Source organism: Parambassis ranga, chromosome 1 (assembly GCF_900634625.1).
Source record: "Parambassis ranga chromosome 1, fParRan2.1, whole genome shotgun sequence".
In the NCBI taxonomy this organism is placed as follows: Eukaryota; Metazoa; Chordata; class Actinopteri; family Ambassidae; genus Parambassis; species Parambassis ranga.
Window position 1 is genome coordinate 24,116,138 of NC_041022.1, and position 12,663 is coordinate 24,128,800.

The following is a 12,663-nucleotide window of genomic DNA, read 5'->3' on the forward strand; positions in this document are numbered from 1 at the left end:
GATACTAGTAAACCACAACAGAGATCAGAAACCACAGCTTCCACCCACCAACTAATGAGAAAATGACCCCACACAGCAGGGTTTCTACGGGTAGACGGACATGATGATGACAGATGATAGCCTGCAGTTTGCCATGCTTGGGAAGTCAAGCATGATGAAATGAATTCTGGATTAATGGTAATATTCAGCTGTTTCTTCTTGTGTTCTTTACACAGACAAATCCATCATGTTTAGTTGAAATTACAGGGGCAGGAATCAGATTTGTTTGCGCCAACATCTGTCACCAAGAAAAATGACAGTTTACCGGGACCTGCATATATTTACAAGTCGCAAGTTTGTTTTACTGTGCTTGTAACAAGCGCTGTCATCTTAAACAGTTATTGCAATGCAATAAATAAATAAATAAATAAATACAGGTGCAGCCTTTTTTTCCTCCCTGGTTTTTAACGTGTTTCAGAAACACACCCTCACTCCCCCTCTTACACAAAGACAATCTCCATTCAAAGATCGCACAATGAGGCAGTCAAGTAGTGTACAGTATGTGTTCTATGGGTGTTTAAGTCAATTACAGCGGACAGTCTGAGCGGGCATAATCGAGTGTAAGAACAGCGATAACTACAGCGTGCTTAGCGTCTTGTCAACCAGAACTAATCTCATAGCTGGCTAATAATAACAGCCCTTCACATACACAACCTGCATTTACATTACATTAACACTATTCAACTGGCCTTTAAGTGTCACTGACAAGAGCGTAAAGACAGCTTATGTATCCTACAACTGTAACTAATGTCTGAATTGAAAATGCTTGAAAACTGTGACAGTATCCAGGGAAGTCTGCCTGTGTTGTGCTGGGGGGGGGGGGTTCCTTTGCATGCATCAGTTATTTACTGTTTATAAAATCATGCGACTACACCACAAAAAAGTTCACAATGAAGTGTTTCTGATTTGTCATTTTATTCATTCATTTGCTATTTATCTGCAGTAAAAACCCTTTCAGACACCGCGGGCTCATTGTTCACCTTATTGTGAATATGGACCTCTTGCACCTCTATGGAAACAGCAAGGACATGGAACACAATTCCATTCACCAAAAGGTGTTTCCAACAGTGAAAGAAAAGCAGCTACAGATATTTATTATCTGCCTTTTTATACCCTTAACAAATCAGTTTTCCACTCTGCTAAAAAAACCTGCAGGGAGCCAAAAACTTACAACTGTCAGTGTAAGCAAATTTTAAACGAAACATTTGAATATATATCATAATTTTAAGATTTAATCTGGATGTATTGTTAATACAGACAGAACTATGCTCGATAAAGATTGTTTACTTTTCTTTATTCATACATTTGCAGAATTTCACGAGTGAAACATTTAATGTATATTCATGGTGTCTAAGGTTTAAGGGGCATCAGTAAGTCTGCAGATTGTTTTTTTTTTTACAATTTCTAGCAACAGAGCACCTCCTGCATCTGCAGCTATTGTCAAAAACCTCACAGAAATCATTCTGCCATCCTTTAGGACATTCAAAGACCTACTTCTGATTGTCATTCGTTCCACAGTTTAGGACCCGCGACAGAGAAGACTCCGATTTTAAAGTCACTGCGCTGGCTCCCGTTTTCGCATTGATTTTAAAATTCTCTTATTTGTTTTTAAATCCCTTCATGGTCTCGCCCCTCAGTACATGTCTGACATGCTCCAGCTCTACTGCCCTGCTCAGGTCAGCTGACCAGTCTCTCCTGGTCATCCCAAAAACACAGAGAAAAACATGCAGGTCCTAAACTGTGGAAGGAACTGCCTCTGCACCTTAGACAGAAGGATTATTTTATGGTTTTTAAGTCATTACTTAAAACACATCTTTTTACTCTGGCTTTTAACTCAGTTTGAGTTGTTGACTTTTATTTGTTTTAATGTGCTTACTCCTGACTGGTGTTTTTCCTGTTTTATATTCCTGTGTTTTATCAAATTTATATTTATTTTATTTTATTTTATTAGTGATTTAATCTACACTTGATAGGCTGTGTACAGCACTTTGGCTGACCTTGTTGTTTTTAAAAGTGCTCTATAAATAAAGCTGGATTGGATTGGATTACAATTGTGAACTGAACTGAAGAGAACTGTTGGATTTAGATAAATCTGTCAAAAAAAAAAACAAAAAAAATCTAAAATGGGATCCAGTCAAGTAGTATGCATAAAATAAATCATAATATATATCAAATAAAAATGAAACCCTGGACATATTGTAAATAGAACTAGGATAGTCTTTGTATTCAGAATAAAGATGTCCCATCTGCCTGTGACTGACAGCAGCACTTGCTCAAACCAGTGACCATTTGTGTCCCTAGGCACAACAGGTGCACACACATGAATGTAAGTGTGTGTGTGTGTGTGTGAGAGAGGGTAACACACTCAATGATTGGATTACCACCTCTAAATGAGGACATTCACACTCTTCTGTCACATCTCACCTCACACACCCCTCCCTTTCATGTCCCAAAAGTGCCTGTTACACACCTCTTTACTTTCCCTCCCTGTCTGGACTTGTGGTTTTAATTACTGTCACTCAGAGCATCAGCAGTGGTAATAGAGAGGAGCTGACAGAAAAAAAATCAATTTCCCATGGAAATGTCTTTAAAATTTGTATTTACCGTCTGACAAAAAAAACCAAAAAAAACTGTAATCTGGAATATATTTTTTTTCCAAAAAAAGTAATTTTGCGGGGCACAGTGGGGAATATCTGTGCGATGACAAAGGAACTGCTATCACATCTACTTTTAATATAATCTGCTGTGCAGTACTGATGAAACAGATGAATCACATATAAACAACACTTCATGTAAGCTTTCACACTGTCGACGTTCCTGCAGCACCTTGTTGTGATCATGCTTACACACAGCAAGGCACAGGTTCTCAGCCTCCTGAAGAGCAGCCATTAGTAACCATGGTGATCTACCAGCTAGCACTGACCAAACAGCCTGGGTTAAACCACCTTAACTCGAGCCCTACTCTTATTTCAGTATGGCTGCCATGATGACGACGACAAGAGAACACTTTCTGAGGCCTTACTATGTATCCTTGTTTATTGTATAGGCTGTGAAGTAAATGGTATATGAGCTCAAACAGACACCCTGAGGTGTGTGAGACTGTGAGAGTCAAAGCAAGCAGCATGTGGGGGGGAGGTATGTGGCAGTTGGTGAGTGTTTTGTCTGAGGAGATTGACTATGGAATATAGTGGCTATTGTGTTTCACACTCGCACACTATACAAATACTATGTCAGCTGACTGGGATCAGTAGTGGAGAGCACAGTTTGACCTGTCTAACACTGGTTTGTTGCTGTCATGTGGATGTTTTCTTCAGAGAACCACTCGTTCTTAAGTTCAAAGCTGAAGAACGTTGCCATATAAAGAACATAGAAGATTGAACCTAAGGCAAAAACCCATTTTGTTTTTTCAGACTTTAAACGCCACACAGACTGACAGAAGTGTTGAATGTAAAGCTTGAGCTGCTGATGAAATTCCAGTGTCTGCTGTTTTCAAAGTGATCTGGGGGTTTTGTTCTTGAAAGATTAACCCAGGACTGAACTTGTGTTCAAGGCCACATTGCTGATGAAACTTGCCTGAGAAGAAAATAGTCATACAACATTAACAGCAGGAGTTGACCTGTTGCTGTCACTGTCACTGGCTGCCATGTTGAAAAAAGACTCAGACACAAAGATCTGTTCAAAATGGTCAGAGGGTATTCAGTAATCTCTATGGTATAAATTAAACCATATCTTTTTGAACATGGGCTTTAGAGCTCAGTAATCAAACGACTGAGACAATTATTACAGACAATTATTACTCCATCTTTCATCCATGCTCATGGATGTTACACAGCTTTATAGGATTAGAAAATGCTCAGTTTGCGTAAATGACCAATCTCCCCTCAGTCTCTGCAGCCTACTCCCAGAACTACAAGTTCCTTTACCTGCAAAAGTCCAACAGTTGACTTTAAATGGATCATCTGGTAGACTCTTGAGCTGCTGCTTAAACTACAGCTTCCACAATGTTTCATGCCTGTCTCAAGCTTTGGAGGAATACTGTGTAAAAGTGTGGTAGCAGGCAGGGAGGGTTGGTGGAGTTACTGTCTGTGGTGGCCACTATATTTTTGAAGACAAAACAGAAAGCTTTGGAAAACAAACAGACAGGCGAGTGCTGAATACCTATGACATGAAACCTTATATATCTTATATCTGATAGCTCTTACATTGCCACAGCCTGTTTTCTGCTGTTAGAGTTCAAACTTATGTTAACTGCTGTTTTTTTCAAGTAGAAATGAGCGAAAAAGAAAGTGAGCCTCTTTGTACTTGTGTTATGCTAGTAAACCCGAGTGTCATCTGCATACGTGTGAAGAAAAACATGCAGTAGAGCTCAGAATATGCAACATATACAATACATATCTGTGCATCCATCCCTCTTCTGAACCTGCTCTGTCCTGCAGTGCAGGGTCACGGGGGGCTGGAGCCTATCCCAGCTATCTGCAGGTGAGAGGTCCACCCTGGACAGGTCTATATCTGTACATATCGACACAATTGTTGAGATCTGTGTGATGTGTGCAGTTAGTGTGCAGAGGCAGTGGATTGTGTGAATGCTAGAAAACCAATAAAATAAAATAAAATAAAACATATTTTTTTTAAATAAGTAAATAAGTGGTTTTGGGGAAAAAGAGAGGTTTGGGTTAAAATAATACCTTGGTTTATTTTAACAAACATTGTGGTTTGGGTTAAAATAACTCCTCTCTGAAGGATTGGGAGGAAACAGGATGCAAACAGCTGCTGCAGTCTACCCTGCTGTCCTCACTCTGCAGGCTTTGTGGCTTTATATGAACTTAAATAACACCACTGCTTCATTCCTGTCATGAGAAAGTCATTCCTTTAGGGGGCTTGCTAAAACCACTAATACTGTACTGTTTAAAATTTTTCCTTAGAGGACAGTCTCAAAGTAGCTATGTTTTGTCTGGCAATTAAAGTGTCATTTAAGCCACGGTGCACTATAATTAAAACATCATGTATTAGCATTATTTATAATCATTATTTCCCAAAGAATGCTTTCAGGATACAGTGTTTCCCGTTCTGCAGGACGAAGTAAGAGTGCTGACTGCAGCGTCCAGTCAAGGATGGATGTGTTTGATTTGCCATGCAGGGAGCGCCTGCAGGTCACATAGCATTTATTTTTCAGCTCCACCCAGTGAGCTGCAAGCTACTTTTTTTTTCCTTACCCCATCTCCTGAAGGCCTCACAACTTGTTTCATCTCCAAGTCTGTCTCAATGTGTGTGTATGTGGGTGAGAGAGAGGGAGCTAGACTTGACTATTCCTTATACACATCCTCATAAATACTGCACTCACACAGGGTCTGTCTTTTCAGTGGGAGGGGGTTCAGTTTTGAAAGATGATGCTCTGAACTCGGGGTGTTTTGTGTGTGTATGTGTGTATCAGTGTTTCATATGAATATAGAGCTGAGCCAGGGACATGGTTTGGCTGTCCCAAAGGCCCAAACATTCTCCAGCACACACATGCTGCCAAAAAATACGTAGGTGGTTTTTAAAAACCATAGAGAAAGACGTTTCTTCTCCTATTAATCTATCAGCACCCTGTTTTTTTCAGGAGGAAATTCCAGGGAATGAGACAAAAGACACAGACAGAAAAAGAACAAAGAAAGAAAGAGTTGGCTGCAAATTGTCCGGTGCATTAAATCATGAGTTTAAAGTTACACTCGTAAATTGTGTGTGTGTGTGTGTGTGTGAATGCTTGGCCCTGATATGAACATAAAACTGCACCAGAGTTCAGGGTTTGGCTGAAAACTGAACAACTCCACTGCAAAATGACACCAAACACACACACAGACAACCCAAAGAGTCACAAAGACAGACATTTCTCCATCTATCAATCTGCCATGTCTTTTTCTCCCAGTCAGAGGCAGGACAGAGCAAGTGAAAGAGGGAGCTGGCACATTGTCTGGTGAACAGCAGGTCAAGGTTAAAGCTGCACCCATAAATTGTGTACGTTATTGTGTGTGCGCGTGCATGTGTCTATGGACACAGCACAGGAACAATAGGCCTTTATACAGTTGCCAGCAACATGTTACACTCTGCTGGAGAGAACAGCGATTTTCCAAATATCAGAGAACTGCAGGGCATCAGTGCTCAACAAAGACAGACAGAGATCTACAAATCGCTCAGTTAATGGGGATTCAAGGTTCACATTATCCAATAAAACCTGTGTCACAGCTAAAGAGATACACATGTCGACCTAAGGATGTACTCTGGTGCTTTGAAAGAACAAGCACGGCATTACAGCAGGGCGATGGAGTGCTCGAGCCACGCCACAGGTCTGTGGGCCAGTGAAGTGAAGTGTGACAGACCGTTTTGTGATCTGAGAAAACCAAAGATTCATTTCATCCCTGACGATGTAAGAGCAACTTGACATAAAACATTATCAGAGCATGGTCGTAGGACATTTTTGTGTTTTTTTTTTTTGGCCAAATTAAATTAGAAATTACAATAATATCAAATGTTCTGTCATGCACCAAACAACAAAATACACACAATGGCAAAGTAAGCTGAACTAATAAATACATTTTAGTAGCATTCTTTGTTCTCCTAATTAGATTCAAAAGGTTTGCTATACGTTCGTTAGGTATACTTTAGTAATGTAATAATGCTGTGATTTTAGTCTTTAGTCTTATTCAAATTCAGCAAATTATTATTATTGTTTGAAGTTACAGTAATTTCTTTTAAAAATTATTCTAACAATTCATTGCAATTGATAGTAGCAACAGCTGTACTAATTATTAAATCCATGATTATACAACAATGAAAGCAGTTTAAAGATATTTCTTGATTTTCTCTGGTTTTCACCAGCTGCATGTGTTTGTAGATACATTGCAGTGTGAAGTGGGTTTCCAGTTTTTGGTAAAAATGGCCAATAAACCTACTACAACTGAATAGTTTCAGGATTTTACTTAAAGACCTTTGTGTCTTTGTGTAACCACTGTCAGCCCAATGTGGCTACTGTAGAACTAACTGGATAAAAACATCGCAGGTTTACCTCGTTTCCAGAGGCACATTGCTACCCAGCACCCAGCTGTCTTGCAGCGGGACGCTCTCGGGGGGCGTGGTCTGCAGCTCGGCTGGTGATTGGCCGGCCACAGGGGCCGGGCTTCCAGTAGGAGGGGTTAGCTGCCGCGTTGAATTCAGGGAGTGTCCAACGTGGTGCGCGGTGCCCAGGGCTTGGTTGAGAGCTGTTATTGAGGGCTGCTGACGGTGAGGTGGGGGCACAGGAGGCAGGGTGGGTCCGTGGTGATTGGATGGTTGCTCTGTGGATAATAGAAAAGAGATTATTAGTCCAAGCTCTTTAGTTTTGTTCATATGGCAGATTCGTTAATTGTTAACTCAATTTGTATTTGTGCCAGGTTTGTATCTCTAAACTTAAATAGCTGTTTTGGGCTTTGTTTCAACAGACGCGGAGGGAGGATCTACAACCACCGCAGCTTATGATGCCTGTAGATCACAATTAAACACCTGCAGGGGGGTTTCAATCACACAATATTCAATCATGTAGAAACATAATTCCTCAACCAGACAGAGGAAGACATTTGATGATCACTGATAGAATATGACTTCCTCTAATGCAATAATTGCTAAAACTCTAACTGTGGTGCCTGCAGCAGCTCAACACACAGGGACTAACCACTGTCAGACTCCAAATATATCAGCCCTAAGGCTAGAGAGGAAAATCAATGGCTGTACTTCACTCTTTTTCAGAGAAGCTGTCGTAAAGTGAAATAAAGTTAAACAGAATTTGTCTGACCGAACCATCATTAATTATGATGTTATGATGTTATGCTATGTCTAACACCTATCTATTAACTGTCTGTGAACCTTGGCTGGTGTGCTTTCATACATCCCAGTTGGGCCCAGGGGAAACAGCCATTAACAGAGTCAAACTTCGGTATCATGTAACTCTTGTTGGTGTCGGTGTCAATCAGTAGAGACATGCTGCTAAGGAGACTCTGTGTGCACTTCACCGAACATGTGTGTCTGCTTATTTAAGACCTTTGTGGTCTTAAATCTGCTGCCAGGTTGGGGTATTTTCTTCATCATTAGAGACCTAAACTCAGCATTCACGCTCAGATGCTAACCACTATCTAAATTTCACTGTGGTATATGGGCCGGTCAAGGCTGATGAGACCTGTAACTCAACGCTGCACCGGGCTCAGTCAGGCTGAATACTGATCAGGGACTGGCCTTCACCAAACGCAGCTTCATTTTTAGAAAAATATTTGCTCAAAGCTGACCTGGCTTCAACTTTTCCCTACTGTTTTCTTTCCCAGCTCCTTTTTCTGTCCTCGGGGTGCTCTGAAGGAAATGAATGGCAATGCTGGTATTTGATTTGCATAAAGAGCATCACGTCTCCATTTCCCAGCCCTGCTGTTTCTCCTCCTCCGCTGCCCTCGCCGCAGAAAACAGAAAGCACAGAGAGAGAAAAAAGAGGTTGGGGGAGTGTGTGAAGCAAGGACAGAGGGACACCCCCCACCCCCAATACCTTTATTCTTTCTCTCCATATGCTGTTTTGCCAGCTTAGTAATTGTTCCACTCGTGCAAACCTTCAAGGCTAAATGCTCAACATCACACACACACACAGTCAGGATTCCTAAATGAGTGTTGAGGCCCCATTAACAAGTCTATGTGCCGTCACTGCAAATGTAAATCGTGATTGTAAAAAGGTGTTTACACAGCTAACTGCTTGAAAGGCTGCTTGATAGATAGAAAGTATAACAAAAGTACAATATGTGTTAGTGTTCAAGTCACAATGTGATGACAAAACCTATTTAAAAACCTATGAAAAATCGCTGACACTGTGCACGGTGTAATGTATTTGAACTGAGATCACACTGGGTGCATGTGAAGTAGCAGCCTGCAGGGACAGCACCCTGCAGGCTGCCACTCAAACTGCAGCCTTGGGCAGCACACAGTGACCAAAATAAATAAATAAATAATAAAAAAATACAATAATAATAATAATACATACAGTATCATGAATGTACCCTGGACCCTGACAGTGACTGTGTATTCTTTAGGACACGTGATATGACCGTTTCTCTGATTGGCAAATGTGTCCTAATCCGTCCCTGCGTGTCTGTAATGTGGGAGCATTGATGGTATTTACGGTTGGTGTGTGTCAGAAATGTTCTGCTTCATAAATAATTCTTACTTCAAAAAGAAAGCGTTATAAATAGGGCTGACACAGCCGCTATTTTTAGGATTTATTTTTCCTGAATGAGCCGGTAGATCTATCCATAGCCTTCAGATGTTTATGAAAATGGCCCCTGAAGGGTTATATATTATTCATTTTCATTTGCCAAAATTTAGCATGCTCTCTAAATAGTCTCATGTGTGAGTTGTATCCAAGATATTCCACCAACACCGAAGTATTGATCATGGTTAACAAACAATATTATGTAAGTTCTAACTTGCCTGCCAATTTAGTTATTGATCACATGTGCAATTACTGCTCCACTGGAATAATTATCTGCCTTGTGAGCAGAGGAGGAATTGATCTGAGAGTATGTTGTAGATGAAGTCAATAAAACGTTCACGGGCAATTAAAGTTTAGCATCATGACGGCCGCTGTTTATTGTAACAGTAAGATGTGAATGTCAGGTCACCTCCTCCAGCCTGCTCCTCTACTGACGCAGTCATTTAAATCAAATCTTTCTCTCCAAACTACGAATTAAAAGAGAAACTGTGACAGCCTCAGTGGCTCAACCCTACATTTACTGACATCAACAGAGCCCAAACAACACAGGTCTGAGTGTAAGGAAGTACAAATCCATTTTCACCAGTTCTGAAATAAACACCAGGGAGATTACTGTGCACTGCTGAAAGCTCCCAGGGCTACACATCAAAATTAACACACACTCAATCTTCCTTTACTTCGATACACACTGAACTTTTAGTTGGAAATATATATATATGTATATATATGTGTATATATATATGAGAGTGAGATGAGAGTGAGATGGATCAGCAGTGAAAGGAAAGAGCGGGCAGCAGACCCTGAGAAGGAGAGATAAAGGTATGCAAATCAGCAAAGACTGCAAAGGGATCAGTGGAGTGAGGAAGGATGAAATTGTTAGTTGAGGTAAAGCCAGTTTTAGGTATATGTGTGTGTGGGTGGTGGGGTGTGTGTGTGTCGGTGTACTATTACTGATGGTATAAACTTTCATAGTGAGGCTTTCTGAGTTAAACTCCACATGTTTATGACAAAGTTACTAAGGAGCATCTGGCAGTGAGGATAAGTGAATGATCAGATACCAGTGGGTTTAATTGTGGGGGAAATTAAAATAATTGTTGATGTAACACATTTGTTGTTATCTATGTTTATTAAAGACACCACACAAATAAATAAATAAATGATGTGATATGAAACCAATGAATATGAATATTAGTACAAGCATTGTACTACATGGTGCTCTCAGAGTACTGTATCCCCAGACCTAGAATAGGAGCACATATGGGTATATTAAAGTATTTTGTTGTTGTTTTTATTATTATTTTATTTATTTTTTTAATATTACAAAGCTGTTTTTTACCTTTCCACAGTTTCCTTAATTGCTTACTGAACACAATGAGTTAGATATGATCATTTAATTTACCCCTAAATTTTGATCATCTCTCTCATAGCTCCAAATCCAAGTCCTCAGAGCATGCTTTACAAATGCTTGTTTTACATGCTTTCACTGTTTTTCTAGGCTTAATTATCAAAGTGTAGGTCATACTGTATAATAGTATAAAAGTGTCCTATTTGTATAATTTACCGATATATTATATCGAAAAACATTATCCAAATATGTGGTTATTATCGGCCCTGTGTAGGTTAGGTGCTCATCCGTTCGGAGGTAGGCTCACCACACCATCGCCAAATTGAGATGCCCTCCCTTTTCAGTGCTTAATTACCTCCCAGGAGGATTTATCTTTGCGCTTGAATTATCAAGTGAAGCTACAAACTGTAAAAGGAGCTGACAGGAAAGATGAGAAAGGATAAGATAAACACTGCAGCCTGCTCCTGTGTGTGTACACACTCGCCGTAACGCAGCGGTAGTATGGCAGGACGAATGTTTTGCAGCAAATGTGCAAACCCTCAGGCATGGTTTTACTCTAAGATGTGAGTGTGCGACTGAAACGTTCACGCACACACACCGCTCTCCATCAACGTGACGGGATGGTGTATGTGTGCGCAGTAAATTGGCATCTCAGTGGAGCAGTGAGGTGAGGTGTCGTTGAGGGAAGAGGTTATTTGTCAAAGGCAAAGCGATTACAAGCTTCACTATGATGCTGTGTCTCCATCTATGTATGTCTATATGTCGATCGTGCCCTCTGTTCTCACACAGCACTTAATTCTTTCTCTGCACCACTACCTTTCCCCCTCTCTGTATCACTGCTCACATAAACCAGGACAAAAGTTATACATGTCCCTTGTCAGTGCATCCAGGGTGTCTGAACTGAGATTCTGTGTCAACACAGCAGAGGGGAAATGTATTCATGGGTTTTCCTGGCTGACAATAAAGCTGCAATGCTGCTCTTTTTTATTGTTGCAACTAATCATGATGATGTTGGACTGGTTGTTGTGTATATTATTAATATGATATTCATGCCCGGTATATACTTTTTTTAAGCATCATAGGCGCTTGGTTGTTCAAATCAGATGCATATTTGTCTGTACCAGTACACAAGTGACTCTGCTAAAAAGACCAGACCTTTAACATGTATACATGTATAATCTTGTATAACACTATGACTACTGCCGCCAAAACTCCACTGACTCCACCAAACATCTCAAGGTGTGCTGTATATTGAGATCAAGACCTGAACATTTAAGTCCTGGAAGTTGTAAGCAGGGTCCCCATGGATTGGACTTGGTTGTCCAGCACATACCACAAATGCTCCATTGGACTGAGATCTTGAAAATTCATGGGCCAACTCAACACATTGAACAGGTTGCTGTGTTCTTCAAACCATTCCTGAACCATGGACATGGTCTGCGACAATGCTAAGCTAGTTGCTAAGGTCAAGGTAACATCCATTAATAGCAGGAGCCAAGGTTTTCAGTTCTGGGTCAACATGTACACCTGCACAGGCCCATACAACACAAAATGACACACTGTGAGTTTCTAACACCTTTCTCTCAGAACCAGCAGGAACCTTTTCAGCACTTTGATCTCTTGTAGCTGTTAGGTTGGACCACATGGGGCAGCCTTCAGTCCTCATGTACAATACCTGCCAGTGACACTGTCATCAGTTCACCTCTTTTTCTTCTTTGGACCACTGATATAGGTGCAGACTGGGATCACTGCAGTGATCCCTCCAGAGCTACAGTTTTGGCCATCATATTGTAAAGCTGTCCATTGTTGCTGCTTCTAAACATCAACTTTAAAGGTCAAATGTTTACTTGCTGCCTAATACATCCCATCCATTGACAGGTGTCATACATGATTTTGAGATATATCAGCTATTGTACAAAAAGTTGCATTTCTTTGCATTTTTCCATTAGAGCAGGCAAAGAAACCTGCACTGGTAGTTCAGCTGTTAGAAATAGATGTGCTGGCATATCATGGTACATAAGTGTGA

At 40.6% G+C, this 12,663-nt stretch overlaps 1 protein-coding gene across 2 annotated transcripts in view; it reads right to left on the reverse strand.

Moving 5' to 3' along the window:
* tenm3 (teneurin transmembrane protein 3) overlaps positions 1-12,663 on the reverse strand; it is a 180,444-nt gene that overhangs the window by 98,840 nt on the left and 68,941 nt on the right. For both annotated transcript variants that reach the window (XM_028409964.1, XM_028409972.1), the window contains one exon: positions 7,082-7,349. In XM_028409964.1, coding sequence (XP_028265765.1) covers positions 7,082-7,349 — 268 coding nt within the window. The remainder of the gene's footprint in view (positions 1-7,081; positions 7,350-12,663) is intronic.